At 55.6% G+C, this 16,863-nt stretch overlaps 5 protein-coding genes across 5 annotated transcripts in view; all 5 read right to left on the bottom strand.

The window, feature by feature from the left end:
* Positions 1-74: 74 nt before the first annotated feature.
* ATEG_09644 (uncharacterized protein) lies at positions 75-1,651 on the bottom strand (the record flags this gene model as incomplete). Its single annotated transcript, XM_001218265.1, has 2 exons — positions 75-85; positions 127-1,651. 2 exons carry the CDS (start codon positions 1,649-1,651, stop codon positions 75-77), a joined length of 1,536 nt encoding a protein of 511 aa, XP_001218266.1.
* A 1,050-nt stretch (positions 1,652-2,701) lies between these two features.
* ATEG_09643 (short chain dehydrogenase/reductase family protein) lies at positions 2,702-3,784 on the bottom strand (the record flags this gene model as incomplete). Its single annotated transcript, XM_001218264.1, has 2 exons — positions 2,702-3,708; positions 3,757-3,784. 2 exons carry the CDS (start codon positions 3,782-3,784, stop codon positions 2,702-2,704), a joined length of 1,035 nt encoding a protein of 344 aa, XP_001218265.1.
* Positions 3,785-4,493: 709 nt separating this feature from the next.
* clcA (putative C6 finger domain protein) lies at positions 4,494-8,067 on the bottom strand (the record flags this gene model as incomplete). Its single annotated transcript, XM_001218263.1, has 6 exons — positions 4,494-4,716; positions 4,772-5,336; positions 5,392-5,594; positions 5,645-5,725; positions 5,776-7,163; positions 7,405-8,067. The coding sequence occupies 6 exons, from the start codon at positions 8,065-8,067 to the stop codon at positions 4,494-4,496; spliced, it is 3,123 nt and encodes a 1,040-aa protein (XP_001218264.1).
* Positions 8,068-10,210: 2,143 nt separating this feature from the next.
* Positions 10,211-10,519, bottom strand: ATEG_09641 (uncharacterized protein; the record flags this gene model as incomplete). Its single annotated transcript, XM_001218262.1, has 1 exon — positions 10,211-10,519. One exon carries the CDS (start codon positions 10,517-10,519, stop codon positions 10,211-10,213), a length of 309 nt encoding a protein of 102 aa, XP_001218263.1.
* A 3,093-nt stretch (positions 10,520-13,612) lies between these two features.
* The window catches only part of ATEG_09640 (uncharacterized protein), a gene marked incomplete at both ends in the record, with an annotated part of 4,161 nt that continues 910 nt past the window's right edge, over positions 13,613-16,863 (bottom strand). Inside the window, 11 exons of the mRNA XM_001218261.1 lie at positions 13,613-13,835; positions 13,949-13,992; positions 14,041-14,077; positions 14,290-14,430; positions 14,478-14,555; positions 14,615-14,739; positions 14,816-14,841; positions 14,945-15,042; positions 15,210-15,329; positions 15,886-16,046; positions 16,111-16,836. Coding sequence (XP_001218262.1) covers positions 13,613-13,835; positions 13,949-13,992; positions 14,041-14,077; positions 14,290-14,430; positions 14,478-14,555; positions 14,615-14,739; positions 14,816-14,841; positions 14,945-15,042; positions 15,210-15,329; positions 15,886-16,046; positions 16,111-16,836 — 1,779 coding nt within the window. The remainder of the gene's footprint in view (positions 13,836-13,948; positions 13,993-14,040; positions 14,078-14,289; positions 14,431-14,477; positions 14,556-14,614; positions 14,740-14,815; positions 14,842-14,944; positions 15,043-15,209; positions 15,330-15,885; positions 16,047-16,110; positions 16,837-16,863) is intronic.

The following is a 16,863-nucleotide window of genomic DNA, read 5'->3' as shown; positions in this document are numbered from 1 at the left end:
TGTAGTGATCGCTTGAGCGCCGCCGAGAGCGATAGTGGTGTTTTCGAGGCGCGTCACGCGAGGTCGTACCAGGTTCAAAGCAGTACTTGCAGACACCAATGGTTTCAGTATAATCCTCGTACATACCAACACCATCTGGGTCGCGCCAGAAATCAATGAATTTGCTCAGTGGGCCCCGTTGACGGTGTTGAAAAGCTAATCCCCCGGCGGCGAGGGGCGCCCCGTGGTAGACCGCAGCATGGTGCGGGTGAGAAGGATGCGCAGCGTATCCTGCAGCGGCTGCTGCTCCAGCAGCAGCATAGGGCGGGGCGTTTGAATGCGGAGGGTACATAGCTGGGCCGGTATACCCCATTCCATTTAGCGAGACATCATCGGGGTTCTGCATGGTGTATTGCGAGACGTGATCTGGGCTGGAAGACGAGTGCTGGTGTCCGAGGAAATAGCCTGCGGCAGCACCAGCCGCCGCCGCACCCACTGCGGCACCCGTTCCGTGGGAGTGTGATGGCTTGTATGGAGGGTTCTGCGGAGTGGGCGCAGCAGCAGGGACATATGTTGATGGCGATGCCCCAACCGGTACATGTGGCGAACCAAATTCTTCGGCTCCTGGTGAACCATGACCGGTTTGGTACGCAGCAGCCACACCCCCAGCTGGTCCCGCAAGTCCGGCGGTTTGAATCGTTGGGTTCGGGGGCATGGTGGAGGCAGGGTTGCCTGGCTGAGGGGCCTGGGTTCCGGGTTCATCATCGTAGTACGCTGCAGCAGCCCCCACCTGTCCCATACTACTGGGTTCTGGCGGAGGGTTGTCGACCGGCGAGGCCGACATGAGATGCGCTTGACTGTTTGGAATAACCAGAGGAGGCTGCGGTCGAACACCGGGCTGCTCTGCGACCGACTGACCCTGGTCACCGTAGTAATCGGCCGCTTCCCCAGCCGGGTTGGGTGGGCGATACGGTTCGGCCACGTAGGCAGGGAACTGACCGGGGAACTGTTGCTGCACATGGGGATCATACACAGTGGGCGTTGTCTCAGGACCCGGCATGGTGGTGGTCATGCCAGGGAATTGGTGATTCGGGGTCGCCATGACGTCGGCAGCGAACGACACGGCAGGCGCAGGGCCCGGCATCGCTGGGTATGGATCGCCCGAGTGTGTCCGTCGTCGCTCCGGGCGACTGGAGGTACCGTTATGATCGCGATCATCTGCGTCACCAGATGGATCGTCGCGAACAGGCCTGGTACGTTCACGTTCTCGACTGGGCGACCGGATTCGCTCACGCCTGCGGGAGCCCTTCCCATTCCGATCGGCTGTGTCGCGATATCGGTCACTGCGATCGGGGTCGTCGATATCTGGGCGTCGAGGGGTGCGTTCGATGATGCGGTCCGACTCGATGGGGAAGCCGGGGTCGGCGGTCGCATAACTCGAAGCGACGGAGTCGCCGGCTGCACTGGATGCATAGCGCTTGCTGCGACTGCCAGAGGAGGGGTATGCGGACAGATCGCCCAAGCCACGGTCCCGGTCGTCACCCCGGAAGGACTTGCGGCTGACTGTGGAGGAGGCCTTCGAGTCGGCTCTGCGACGGGAGGAGGATTTGGCGCTCGAATTGCTGCGGGCATCCGAGGACGAACGGCCCCCGCCCATGAGGGCCTTGAACATGGTGGGCAGATGCGATTAGAGCGATGCCCGGGGAGGTAGGAATGACATGTGGAGGGAGGGAGGGGGAAAAGGATGGATTGATGAGATGGAATGGGGGAAGAGGAGATATGACGGGGAGATGTAAACAATAATAAATAAAAGGCAAGAAGGTGTCGATGTGTGGAGAGCTGAACCGTGGTTCTTGCTTGAGTCGGTCGGGAATCGGAGGGGGCCCCAGCGGTGTTAGTGTTAGTGGCCCTGGTTGCTCCAGACAATCGGCCACTAGGGCGATCTAGCGCGGATACGAGCGGTCAGATCAGTGAGATCAGTGAGATCAGTGAGATAGGTGGACGGGAGGGATCGATGGGGAGAGATTTGATTAAGGTCAAGAATGCGGGCAGATGCATGAAAGAGAATGGATTCGATGCGAGGAATGGAAGAAGGGTGGGCGAGATGGAGGACACAGTGGATAGTAGTTAGTTCGATGAAGGAGGCGAAGAATGCAAGTCGGAGAGAAAAACAGCCGGAAAATCGCGGTGAGGCTGGAGGTGCACGTGCCGCCCGGCGATCGAATCAAAACAAAACAAAACAAAGAGGCTGGTAGTTGTACCCAAGGTAAGTAGAGGTACCTAGGTATATCTACAGAGTAGGTACTACCGAGTATATAGACAGAGGTATACAGTTGACCTAGATATGGGACACATCCGTTCCATGGTTCACGATATTCACGATATTCTCGATGGATCCATGGTTCATGTCACCCCAACATGACGTGGTGATATCTGACTGATCAACCTCCATACACGTGGAACCATACCTAGATGTCAAACACTTATAGTAGTACTCGGTATTGCACTGCCGAGTCTAAGAAGGCCAGGGTACTTGCGAGAGCTCCTGCAAGCTCCACCTGCAGGTCAATCAATGGATTAACCATCACGACAAAAAGTTTGCTTCAAAAGTAGTACATCAACCATCACAGAACATCCGCGGAAGAGGTATCGAACAAAAGACTACCAAAGCATTCATGCCGCACAATAGAACAATAGAACAACCTAGTAAGAAAGCAGAACACTACTCCTCCACCCGCATCGACCGCTCCAGCTGCAATCGGATCCGATGCTGGAACCAACCCGGGAACCCGCGAAGACATTTGGCCAGCCAGCCCGTCGACCCCGGCACCAGGACGTGGCCACTCTCGCCGGTCAGCACCTGATTGACTATGGCCTCCGCAACCGTCTCCGGATGCAGCAGAGGGTTCATCCAGCTGTCTTCGGGGGTGAGGCGGCTGATGAGCGCGGTGCGGGTGAAGCCCTGGGTGATGAGGACGGAGCGCACGCGGGGGGCGTTGTAGCGCGTCACCAGCTCGGCGGCCAATCCCTCGTGGAAGGCGACGGCGGCGGCCTTGGTGGCCGAGTAATCGACCATGTTGGGGGTGGTGGTGTAGCCGGCCTGGGAGGCGACGGTGACGACCATGCCGTGGTTGCGACGCAGCATGGCGGGCAGAAACTCGCGGGTCAGCCAGTAGTGCGAGAGGGTGTTGACCTCGAACTGGAGGCGGGTTTGGGCCTCGGAGCTGCCGAGGATGGTCATGCCGCTGCACAGGCCGGCGTTGTTGATCAGCACGGTGGGCTCGCCCATGGTGGTGCGGATCTTGGCCGCGGCCTCAGCGATGGCCGCCGGCGAGGTGATATCGCACTCGTGGTAGCGTACCGTCGGTGGCAGCTCATCCTGCGGCGCCTGGATGTCCAGAATGGCCACCTTGATGCCACGGCTACCCAGCAGCGCCGCGACTTGGCGTCCGATGCCGTTGCTCCCGCCCGTCAGCACGACGACCTCCCGGTTCCAGTCGTAGCGGTCGGAGACGCCGTTGTTCAGGGCACGACGGTTCATCGCAGCATTGATGCGCCGGAGCACGGCCAGCGAGGCGAGGACCTTGACGGTCTGCAGAAGTAGGGGGTACTGCTCGGCGACATCTCTGCCCTTGGCTGTGTAGTGGGCGAGGAGGAGCAGAGGGACGGTCTTCCAGGGGCAGAAGATGGTGCGCTGGAGGAATTTGCCGAATACATCAGCAGTGAACCCTGTGCGATTAGCATAGGTCGGTCACATCTCTTCAAAAGGGACTCTACCTTCGCGCGAGAGCCACGGTTTCGACATCTTGCGTGCTGTGTCTCACGATGGAATTACCCTAAGGCCAAACGGGTGAAGTCAACTCTCCTTCGAGCCCCTGGCCATATATACCTAGCCGTACCCACGCTTCAGCCCTCCTCCTCGCGGCGTAAGAGTGATCCACCAGAATGCGGGGAAAGCTGAGCGGCATTCGAACCGCCGACCTCGGCTGGACAAGACCCTATCTCGTGCTCGTGCATAACCACCATGCATCATTACCTTGGATATTCACAACCGTGTATATTCGAGGTCTCACTCTGGTCCAAAAAAAAAAAAATACAGCTATCACATACAAAACACAAAAAGAACAAGAATCCAGGGCAGTCGCCGTGCCTCATTCGGTCCCATGCATTTGTCCGGCAATCAAACATGAACTCCCCCATGATGTACTTTGCTGTATATGGAGATCGCCCTCCGGGACCCGGTGTAAATGCCAAAAAGATACCTCCCTCGCCCAAGCCGACTGGGAACAGAATGCAGTGACGCCAATGCAACTCCAAAAGAAAGCCGCCAATGTCCAAACCGTGTCCGGGACCAGAAAAGCAAAGAAACAAATGATAGATAAATGTCGAGGTATCCAGTGTGATCAATGAAAAAGATGAGATGATAAGTGAAGGATGATCCGTTGGGGGGAGTTTGTACGAAGGATCAATGAGTAGGTACGTATATGACGCCTCTAGGCGAAGAGGCAAGAATCTTAGTCATAATGGGATGTGAAGCTGCCTGCAGGCTCGCCAAAGATCCGCTCGTAGATCTCAGTCAGAATTCGCGCGTCTGCTCGCAGACTGGGGGAGATGTAGCGACTTTGCAACAAGAAATTGATCGTCCGCTTGAGAAGCCGCTCAAGGTCATTTCGGTCGACCAGCTCGGACAAGTTGGACTTGTACGTGGCCGATAAGACGAGCATGTTACCAAATTGTCTGCCATTCAATTAGCGTGACGTGCGTGGACTGGTAGAAAGCAGGATCAACATACGCATGAGCCGTTCCAAAGATGTTGGTCACGATCGGCCGGCCCTCAATGCCATCAAAAGCCTCCGTGCTCATAATCGCCGACTCAATGCATACTTTGCATGCGCGACGCAGTTTCGTTGGTAGCTCACGGTAGGTAGACGGGCCCTGACCTGGGGTCGGATTCGGGGGCGGCGGGTTCCGCGCGGCGCCAGCGTCGCTGGACAAGCGCGCCATGCCGGTGGCACTCTGGCTGTGGGTCATTGACGGGGAGACCTGCTGCGATTTCGAGCCAGACGCCACGGTGCCAACAGCCGAGGCAGTCGGTGTGTCGATCGAAGATGCCCGGGCATTGGGGTTGGCGTTGGCACCTGGTTGTGTCGCGTAGTGGAGTGCGTGATACAGGAGGGGCCGGTGGATGATATAGCGGGCACCATAGTACTTGGCCCGCATACGGGCGACATTGATATCTTTCGATGGGGGATCGCTATCTTTCCACTTCATGATTTCAGGAAGGCTACTCCGCCATAGCTCCAGGTTCATGCTCAGGATCTCCTGCACATTGGACGACCAGCGGGTCTGGCCTTGTTCTGTCGGAGACATTAGTTCAATATCCTTGGCTGGTTTCATCGAGAAGAGACGTACTTTCAACCTTGTACAGATCCGTATGAACACGGTTGAGAACCTTCCGGAGGTGAATCTGTGCGGAGTAGAAGAACATCATCATAGTACTAGGTGCGGAGATTTCGTTTGGAAGACTGAGAGTGAATCGCCCCTTTGGAAGCGCGATGCGCGCTTCAGACCGCGAGATCCCGCTAGCCGGGAGATCCAGTTCGGCCAGAATGTCACTAGATGGGATATTAGCCCTGCTTCGCGATCAGGCCACCTTATAACTTACCTTTCTAACTGGAGACAGGTCCAGTACGCAAAATCATACAGGTCCTTCACAGGACCATCGCGCATTTTCTCATAGCGTTTCCTACACAAGTTAGCCGTCTTCTTAGCACTTAGGTCGCTGGTAAACCATACGTTCGAACTAAGACTTGACAGGCCCGCGCGGCCTGGGCAATCCACCCATGGCTCTGGAAAGGATGAGCTAGTTGGCCAGCATAAAGACCCGCGAGTAATGCGGCCTGGACATGGTGTAGACCATTCGCGCCCTGGAGATTCCCTAGGATACTGGTAGCGTATGCGTAAAAGGCCAATCCGGGAATAACATCGAGGTTTCGCAGGTTCCGATCGTCGGGGTAGGGACGTCCTGCGGTGCTCTTTCGCCCATCTCCCATCCAGGGGGAATTGAAAGAGGGAGGCTTCGAGTGGAAGCTATTGGATTGCGAGGCCATCATCGAGTCCGACCCCGCAGGAGAGAGCATACTGCGCGTCGATGGGCCCGGAATCTGTTCCTTTCGGAAGTCTACCACATGATCCATAATGGGGCCAGGGACCGGTCGGTCCCGGACTTCGCAGATACAGCCCAACGCAAGGACGAGCAAGACGATGGCGTTATCGATCGACTTTTCAATAATATTGGAACTCGCCTCGGCCTTGACAGTGGCTGGGGATCCCATATCGCAACCGGCACCTTGGAGAGCGTCGCACGAACGTTTCCGTTTGGCGCCCCGCGGCATCTCGCCCCCCGCGCCGGGACAGTATGTTGCAATGAACAGTTCGATCTTCCGCTCTAAATCGTTCTGATCGAGGAAAGGATGGAGCTTATGCAAGTTCTCCATATAACTCTTGTGGTAGCGGCGTATTGTACTCGGGGTGGTGGTCACCCGACCGGTATCGTCCAGTCCAATGTCCGCAAGCTTCGACTGCGGCTGGTTAATACCGCCCCATGGCCCGCTGGGGGAGGGGTGATGCATATAAACTTCCTCCACGGCGGCGCTCGGGTTGGTTGATGGGGTGGAAACCACTGGGTCTTCACTCGTTTCGTCACCTTCACCACGTCCGTAGACGCGAATCAGGCCACGCTTTTCTTCCAGTCTCATCACATAATCTTCATCGTACTCTTTCGGCTCGAGGACCTTCTTAATCGAGGGCCATAAAAGCAACTTGTGCGCGGCTGTGGTATGCTCCACGGGAATGGACAACTCGCCGTCCTCTCCGGTGATTAAGGCTTGGCTGTTATTGAGGATTTCGTTGGCGCTCTGCTCTAACATAACAGCTCCGTTTTCGTCCTTGGGCAGTTTGGTGTCTTGAAAGGCCTCGTTGGGATCTTCCTTGAGGATGTGTTGGAGGGTCTGCTTCGGCGGTTCTTTGGGCACGAGGAGGTTCTGCTCGCGCATATAAGCACTGTTGGCCAGCTGGCTTATCTGCAGGCCGTTATCGACCTGAACGTGTTGTAACTGGGATAGTTTCTCTTCCAGGCGATCTTCCAGTTGCTGGATTCGATCTAGGAGTAGTTGCGTGGCTTTCTCTTGTCTATCGGTGGGTTAGCATAACGGACCGGACCATGGAAAACCGGGACAACGGACTTGTGGGGAGGAACTTCTTTGTAGACACAGATCAGGTTGTTCTCTTTACAGTGACTGCATGCGGGTCGTCCTTCGTCACATTTGGCTTTCCTCGCTCGACATTGGTCGCATGCCTGATTCCAAAAAAAAAAAAAAAAGACAAGTCAGTCAATACGGCTGAGGGTTGGATACGACAACATACCTGTTGCGCGCGCGCTGCTTTGCGTTGCTGGCGAATTCCAAAGGCGGGATTATTGTAGTAGGCTGAGTCGTAAGGCGCGGGCGTATGGGAGAGGTGCGGCGGGACCGGGGTCGAATACTGAGCGGGCGGAGCGTCGCCATTGCTGTGCGCCTCTTGGGATGAGAATGGCATGCGGCCGCGATACTCTGGAGGCGCAGAATGAGGCGATGGCTCATGGGTCCCGTTCATGGGGGGGTACGCGGGATGAGACGGATGCGCCTCGGGAGCTGTGTGCGCGGGACCAGGTAAGCTTCCCTGTCGTACGTAGGGGCCGTCGGGCGGCAGCTGGGGGAGTTCTCGGTTCCCCATGACAGGATACCCATGGGAGGGCAAGGGCGGCTGGGGCGCACCGGGGGTACGGCGCTGTTCCGCGGGGTGGCCATCGAAGGGGGGTGGATGATGGCGCCATGGCTGTTCGTACATGGACGGGCCCGTCGGGGGAGGCGGGTGAGATCGGTCGGGGGGAGGGATAGGATGCATGGTGGGTGGAGGGCCCGAAAACGCAGGGAGAGACTTGGGCTTTTCCTCCGTTGCAATGATTTCCATGATCGTAGGTCCGCCGCTACGACCAGGGACAGGTTGCCGCAGATCCACCGACGACAATCGATTGAGTGCGACCGACATATAGTTAAACGGACATGGCGATGTCCGTCAGAAAAAGCAACGTCGGCGAAGGAAAGGGCGCAAAGAGCCGATTGTATCACCCGAGCGTGAAGACTCCCAGGTGACGCCCGTTGAGGGAGTTCGCAGGTGCCTCTGCAGAGGGGCGGCTGAAGCAGCGAGATATCGGCCGTATGATGAATGGGGGCACCCTTTTCTGGGCGAAATCTTATGGAACGCTTCTAGTACCGACAAAGAAAACGTCGCGATTGATGATCGGGGTCACACGCCAACGGCGCGGATTGGGCCTCTAGAGGTGCGTGCCTGACAGGGCAGGGGGCGGTAGCTTTCCAATAGTTAGCGGAATGGGACGATCAGTTGCGGACCACGTCCGAGAGAGTCTAAAAGGAAAACGGATTGTGTTGCGAACGGGTTTGGGGGAGAGGGAGGGTAAATAGAAGCAGTCCCCACCAGTCGGGCGGTGCAGAGGAAGATGAAAGCATGCAAATGCAAAAAAGAACGGGAAACCCAGAAGGATGGTAAGGATGATAATCCGGTGGAGCGGCTAGCTGGGACGGGAGGTTAACGGGGAAGGGGAGAGTGGACTGGTTTCTGGTGCTTGGAAGAGGTACTTTTTTGTTTTGCGCCAGGGGATGATGAGAAGATGATCAAATGGCGATGAGGACCAACAGGGGTGGTGATCATCAGAGCGAAAATAGAATCCACGATTACTCAAAGAGTGAAGCGGAAGAAGAGGTATACGTACTACTCGTACCTCCAAACCCGAACCAGTAAGGTAAATAATAATAATACGACGGAAGGCGTTTGGCAACTCGGCCAAGCTGTCGGGTCCGTTGGTGTGAGGCGAACCGACGAGGCGGAAGATGATCAGGGTTGCAAAGATATTATTCCGTAACAGATCTGGTCTGTCTGGTTCCGTCTGTTGGTGAAGAGTGAGATGAGTTGCAGTCCGGATTGTCTAGGTCGGTCGGCGGAGGGGAAACATCGGAGTATGATGGTGGGAAAGGATGAAGATGGTGGAAGAGAGGACAGATGGGGAGAGAGAAAACACCATCAACGATCCACTATCTAGGTGGATGCACAGACAGCAAACGGAGCTGAAGAGAGGGTGCGAGACAGACCGAGACAGAGGGAGAGGGGAGGGAGAGGAAGAGAGAGAACGAGAGAGAGCGAGAGAGAGAGAGAGAGAGAGAGAGGTGTGATGTGCCCCTCTTTTGGTGGAGAGAAAAGTATAGCAGGACCAGGAGAAGTAAGGATCGCGACTCACATCGGACACTTGCGGAGAAAATGATGAACAGAATCGATCAAGTCAGGTCAAGCCAAGTCAAGTCAATCGTCTTGCGTCTTCTGACAGATGGATTGATGGACGGATGCTAGTTAGGCAATCCTGGATCCTGGTTCGCAGGGACTCTCGCAAGCCACCAGAAATGACAGATCGTTTTTTTCTTTTTTTTTTCCCTCTTTTTTTATTTCTTTTACGTCTGTAAGGATGATAATAATGTTTCGTTGGTTCAGGTGAATACCTCCAGTACCGCCGAGTGGAGCCGCAGTGAATATGACAAAACAGTCGGTATACAGAGTGGGTAGGTAGATCGGAAGCGTCGATGTCGACTGAAGAGAGAACAGAAAATCGACAGAAATTAGAATATAGAGTAACGGTCGGGTTTTCCGAGGGTTTTAGAAGAATGTCGGTGCCCAAGAAAATTCAAATCGAATCTGGAGGGTCAGACCGGCGGTGGATTGGTCAGTAGGGAGGGAGTAGGTAGATACGCAGATACGGGAAGTAGAATCAAGACGGGAGGTCGTGGAGAGGACCATGTTTACATATTGAATGACGACGACGGAGTTTGACTGGAATTACTCGGGCAGAGACCACCAACAGGTGAAACCAAGAATGAACCGCCGAAAATCGTTGTTGTTCTCATCCCTCTCCAGGGCAGGGCGGGATAGATGACCTAACCAGACAGTAGCACGGAACTTTACGACGCACAACACATGCCGTTGTCATACATTAGGTATAGGTATATCTGCTAACGCAAGAAGATATCTAGGTGATAAGAATTGCCTGGATAGTAGAAGGTAGTATACCTACTTCAGTCCATATCTCTCCCAGTATCTCCTCTAGAATAGAAGAGGATCGGAAGAATCAATAATAATATGTAATAAAAAAGAAAAGAAAAGAAACAAGAATGCAGATGTGACCTTGAGAGCTACCTCCAGACACGCCCCACGGCGCAGGGAGGAGAAGACGGTGAGCATGATGGCTGTGACTGGTGCGCATCTGCAGGCGTGGAAAGGCGGAGAACAGCTCAGCCAGCGGACTGAACATGAATGAATGAGCCATGATAAACATGAGACCGAACATGAGAGAAGCGCCACCGTGACACTCCAGATTCCATTCCTCTTCAGCAGCACTGGTCCAGTTCAGGAACCAACTACCGGACACTGCATCCATGGTCGGTCAACTCCCGGTAAGTTACGGGAAGCATTCTGGAACGCCCAACCGTCCCAATTTTCGAGCTTGTGTACAGACAGTATGTAGGGTCCATCTCATACAGGTACAACATCGGACAGGTTCTACCACCTACCAACTATGCGGAGTAGATACCTCATCACAAGTACACTCCTACCGAGTCATCCTGGCTGAACTACCTCGCCGTAGATCCAAATGTATCGACAGGAGAACTCCAACAATCGGGGACTGACTGACTGACTTTCGGGGACTTGGTAGCTCTCCATCCCAAAACTCCGGGATGGCTGGAGTTTTCTCGGTGTCGGCCGAAGGGGACGATCCTCATGGCGTAATGGATCCTCATGACGATTCTCTCCTGCCCAACGGTTCACGCATTCACTCGCCCCATACTCCGTACAGTGGAACTTCAGGGGGCAAAGGTATGTACTGTACTCCGCGGATATTCTGTAAACGAATCTTCAAGTGACCAGTCAGTACATCTCCAACCATGACCCATCCATCCCTCTCAGTCCATCGTCTGTCTCCCTCTCTCCTCGCTCGCAGATCGGCGGCGCTCTCGTCTAGTTTAACTTTGTTTCATCCCGTCCCCCCGGAACCACCGGCGATATGGTACGTACCTAACTAACCTTAGGCTACCTCATTAAATGCGCTGAATAAACAGGACTGTGGGGTCCACTTTCCCTTTCTTCAATCCCCATGCTGCAAGGTCATGAACTCTCCGCTGCCAGAGATGATTTACATACATCCTGCACGCCAGGTATCACGGTGGGATGGTCCAGTGCAGAAAGCAAGGGGGCCCCTGGACGTAGATCATCTGGGGTGGATGTCGGTTCTACCTAGGTCCTCAGTAAGTCAACCAAAGGAGAATGGAGAGCAGATGGTAGTGTAGGTAGGTAGTTAGTTTATTTGTGTTACCATGCCGCTGGTCACCCGAGTACAGTATCGGATGGACCCGAGCAAGGATAGGGAGCTAACTAGCTGTAATAATACATTGGAATCGATTTCAGCAGTAAAGTAAACACAGTGGCAACGGACGCCCCCTTTCGAACCCCATCCAGGGAAGAAATGCCCGCCAATCGCCCGCCGTCCCTGAAACATAGTTGACACTATGTCCCAAATTCTGCGAGCACCAAAGCAGGGAAAACCTATGGGGATGGGAATGTATCCGAACTCCGGATATCTAACTATTGGCGAACACCGTGGCAATCCCATCCGAAGACTCCATCCACCGGCTGGAATGGATATTCGTTATCACGAGCCCCGCGTCCATTCCTGCCGCCCCATGGCGAATCTTCAGTCCGGCGATCGTGTTTGACATTCTCATGTGGTAAGTGGCTTGTCTTCGTCGCCCTCCTTGGAACCCAACTTCTCTGCCGGGTGGAGAGTCTGTCTCAATGGATTGGCAGTGGTGAACCAATAATAATACCTAATGGAGGCTCTTAACCTTCTGTTTCAACGGTCAAGTTATCCTCGTATGATGAATTTGTTCCTCTGGTGGCACCGGCGCTCCCGCCTGGCGCCGACGGAATGGTTCAGGCGGAGCATTTCTTCAGTGTCGGCTGCGCCTAGTCGGAGTATACGGGGTACAGTACGTAGGTTTATTGCTTATTATTAGATAGGCATGCTATTAGCATGGATATTAGAGTATTAGTCTAACGTTCACCTGTCCGCTCATATATATCTTCCACCTCAGTACTACGGCCTGCTGTATTCCCACCGTCAATACACACCCAATCTACGAACTAGCATTCTCCTAGCCTTCAGACAGTCTCAGGATCAATGGAAACAATAAATCCTCCTTGGAAAGATCCATGCAGTCTCTGATTTAGTCCAATTCCGAGCCAATCCCACCGGCCGTTGACGACACGCAGGATCAGATGCTTTACCTATCATCCTTCGCCTACCAACTCACTTACCACCTGGCAAATCTGTAGGTCATATCATACCTGCTGCGACTATCTACCCGTCTCATGTACCATGCGAATCATCTCCCGAAGACCGGGAACGCCGGACAGAGCCGCGCATACTGGCAATTTCTTCCCCCGATATACTAATTGGGTACGGACCAACAACCACCGCCACGTGGAGCCCAGCAATCGGTCGTGGTCACACTGAATAATACCGACATTCATCCGCCGAATAAACCCCTCCGGCCAAACCTTGTGGCACGCTGAACGGACGGGTCCGTTGAACCCCGCGGTCGTACACGGATGAAACTACTCCCTCCATCTCGTCGCTCGTCAAGGCACTGTCCGAGCCCGGGAGTGAGTTTCCCTACGCAAAGTTAATCAGGCCCGATCGATCGGATGTGGGGACCGTCCGCTCGATCGTCCAAAGCCCGTCCTCCGCGTACTCCTATCTGGAGACGATGCGAGGGGCGGATCTGTCAGGAGAGGGAGAAACTGTTTATCTACAGAGTACGCCTTCCAGGTGCACGTCTGTTGGCTTGGGACAGGCTTTGTGGCGTGGTGGTACGGTTTGCCTGCGCTACACACCCCCGTCCGTCGTCTTCTGGGGGTCGACCCAGCGTACGGAGGACTCTCCACGTACGGATTGAGGCTCGTTGCCAGGATGCCGCTGCGCGGTGCGCTGGGCAGCATCCGGTGAAACAATCACCCGCGAGGGGTCAAACATGCATCGTCCACCGCCGCATGTAACACTGGGTCCACGGTCTGCGATGAGGTCCATCGTCTTGGAACCATCGGCTTTCCTCGCGACGATGCAGTGGGCGAAAAGAGGGGGGTGCATGATCTCTAGCCCGATGGGGTTTTCTACTACTGGCGCAGGTCCCCGAGGTGCCCGAAGTCGATGGATCCATCATCACTCTGCACTTGGACGGTTATTCTCCTCCCCCTCGGCGTCCACTTTCAGGGTCCGTCCTGGCCTCTGCAAAAACAGTGAGACATGTAATTTACATGGTGCAGGAACCATGATCGATGCCTGACCGGTTGGGCGAGTGTCTCCTCCAGCGTGGTAATATGAATGGCTGGGAGCCACCAGCGGAGACCGCCACAATTCATGCTCCGAGATCCCCCAGAGTGGAGGCGCGAGGACCGCTCTATCCTAACGCATGAGCTAGGTGTCCTCTCGCTTGGTCGTGGCATTCGTCCCGCGGGCCTGGTTGGCGGGATCGGGAGGCTTCGTGCTGCGATGCTTCAATAATACTTCAGGGCCGCGTGAGCGTGACAGCGGGGGGCGGACAGCCACCACCCTGTCAGTCGAATTCTCCTTGGGGATGCCTCTGGATATCACATCACGGACGGAGCCAATGTCACTGTCAGCCTGCATGGCCGCCAATCTGAAGAGAATACGCGTTGTACCGTGTCGCCACTGGATCTATCACATTTCCACGGGCCTGGAACCTTCGGCGGCTGCTCTACCACCACTGGGCTGATGCTTGAGGGTACTTACCCTGTAAGGATATTATTGATATCATCATGGATATCATGTGTCAGCTGTTTCCTGTCAAGCTCTAGCTAGTTGTGTACCCCGTATGTACGTACGTACGCATGAGTAACCCGTAAGACAGACAGAACGGCTCTGCAAAACATCAAGTAGGCTAGCGAGTCCCTGCCGATGAACCCTGCAGCCATCCCAATCCGGAAATCAGCTCTCCCCGCCCAGGATCCAACTTGGCCCTTCGTCGATTATGTCGAGGCGACCGAAGCGACCGTAGCGACAGAGTCCCAGACAAGCAAGCTACCCGAAGAATCTCGCGATAAACCTATGGACCAAGCGTCCCGCCCACGCACAGTCCGAGGCCCAGCTCGACGATCAGGGGGCCCGGCGCTGACGCAAGGCCACGAACGACGGAGTCCATACGGGCACGGAGTAAGCTCTCTTCTCGGTCTAGGCGGGGGGCTATTCGCGTTGCCTTGATCGCCTCGCGCCGCCTGCGAAATGAGCAGGCTCGTGGGCGGCGCCTCTCCGCTACACATACCTTGAATCTGTTAGCCCCAGGGCTACCGACTGGTTCTGGGACGATACTATAGCCATGGGGTCAGCCTCATATACGTAGCTACATACGTAAGGCACCGGGACCTTATGATTCAGGGGTGAGTAGCAGCCTTCGTTCACCTTTTACTCTTCTGGGTATTCCGGCGGGCAAAAGTACCGCCCGCCTGCCCCCTGATCGGCGGCCATGCGCTTGACTTGGAGCTTTCGTCCTGGGCCGTGCCGGTACGGGTATGGGGAAATATCCGCTGTTAGTTACGGTAGTTCTTACAGGTGGATAACCATAGGTAACCAGTAAGTACTAGATAGCTAACTAGAAGCTACCCCCATAAACGCCCCGTAGGCACATACTACGAGTAATGACATACATAGAATCTCTGCATACAGCACTACCAAATCCCCACGAAAGCTCCCTTCTGATACATCACGCCGGAGAAGAATTCCGATCTCTACCACCCACCCGTCCGCCCGCTCGGAGATGACAACATCCTTCATCATTAGCCGAGGATCGAGCCTCACTCGGCGCCTGCATTCTATTGGCCGCTTGTGTGCTACAATTTCTCGCTACATAGATGGCAGTCTATGTATATACAGCAGCAGCACACACCACCCGCCCTGGCAGACGGGAACGACAAGGCGCGACGCTCAGGCCCATAACATACCTCATACAACATCGCCTCACGCCGATCAACACATACACATACACACGCACACATACATCGCGTCGCGCAGCCGGAGAATTCCAGCCGCATAATTGGCGCGTCGTAGGATGGTGGACATGCCGTGACGTGACTTGACGTTGCGGTGACGCTGCGATGCAGACCATCTGTAGCTGCGGCTGCGCTGCGTGGTGTCAATTCTGTATGAAATTATCTGGGTGCTGTTCGATGTGTGCACTGTATGCACTCTGTACGACGCAGCCAACGGAGACACTCGGCCTTGGTTATGGCTACTAGACGAGTCGATTCGAAGTTGTCAGGTGCAGGGCTGGCACGATGAAAAGGCCGATGAGCCAACCAGGAGTGCGCGATCTTATGCAAGACCGCGTATCGGCGCTGTACACGTATGGTTGGTTGCATATGAGCTTGTGTTGACAATGAGATTGCCGATATTGAGTTGATGCGGAGGGCCAATCCAGGCACAGGCGCATATGACACGGCCAGCGGTGCCCCTTGGGGAGGAGATCGATATAGTGGAGGTATAGTCTGTTTTGATCGAGACCGACCGAATGGACACTAACAGAACAGTATGTACATGACACAGTCTATAAACAGAATCATCGCAGAACCGCAAACAACCCAATGCCAGATTAGGTGCGCCGCAACATGTAATGGAAAATGCTCCAGATCCCCTTAAACACCTCCACGCGATCTTCGCCGTTCAGTAGATCGTACCATCGCGTGCGTCGCAGTCGCAACTCATGCCACGCCTGCTCCGGCGTGTCGGACTCCGGAGGAAAGTCGCTTTGCCCCGTCGTCATGACCTCCAGATATCGGCGATGCACGCGCAGGTGCAGGATGGCGATGTGGTGGTTTATCGAGGACAACATGTAAATCTGTAGCAAGTAGTGAATATCAGCCGACGTCCTCGAGGATCGACTAAACCAGGGAAACACGTACGTCGTCAAACGGACTCGCCGGGTTCTTTCCAATCTGAATATACCGCATACGCCGGTCCCAAAGGCTCGGCCCAGGCTGCACCAGCTTCCATTTTTCCGCGTTTGTCATCTTGCGTGACCCCCGTCGCAATCCCAGCGGCCGGTCGTACTTGGACCGCTTGCGCGCGCCGCCGACGCTCTCCGTCTCCGGCTTCTCATCGCTGTTGATCCCGTTGTTGGTGGTGTCGCCCACCGCATCGTTGGGCGCACCGCCCCAGCGAGGCGACGTCGTCCACCACTTGCCCTCCCCTGGTCGCACCTCGGTCGTGCCCTGGCGCGCGCGCTCCTGCGCCGTCAGGAGCATGCCACCGATCTCGCGGAAGAGATCGCAGGTCTCTCCCATGCCGGTGCCCGGCGTGTCGTCAGGGCCCCGGAACGTGGTCTCCGGGCGACACTGCGCTACAAACACGGGGCCCTCCATCACGCCGCTCCGCGCGAGCTGTCGGTCGCGCGGGGACCGTGCCGCACCAAAGGTCTGACGGACGGGGAAGAGAAGTGTGCGCACGGCGAGTCGTGGCGGAAGCATCGGAAGAGCCACCTGGCATCCGAAGGGCCAGGCAGCCATCTCCGCCAGCGCTCGTACCGTCTCCTCGCGAATGTCCTCCGGCATCTCGTGGCCGGCACCAATGCGCCGGCCCTTGTAGCGCTCCACCAGCTTCGGTTGCGCCTCTTGCGGCGGGGTGTGATTCTCCGGTTCGGGAGGACATATCGCACA

The sequence above is a fragment of the Aspergillus terreus genome, genomic scaffold (assembly GCF_000149615.1).
Source record: "Aspergillus terreus NIH2624 scaffold_15 genomic scaffold, whole genome shotgun sequence".
Lineage (NCBI taxonomy): Eukaryota > Fungi > Ascomycota > Eurotiomycetes > Eurotiales > Aspergillaceae > Aspergillus > Aspergillus terreus.
Note: the sequence above shows the minus strand (reverse complement) of the source record. Positions and strands in the feature narration are given on the sequence as shown.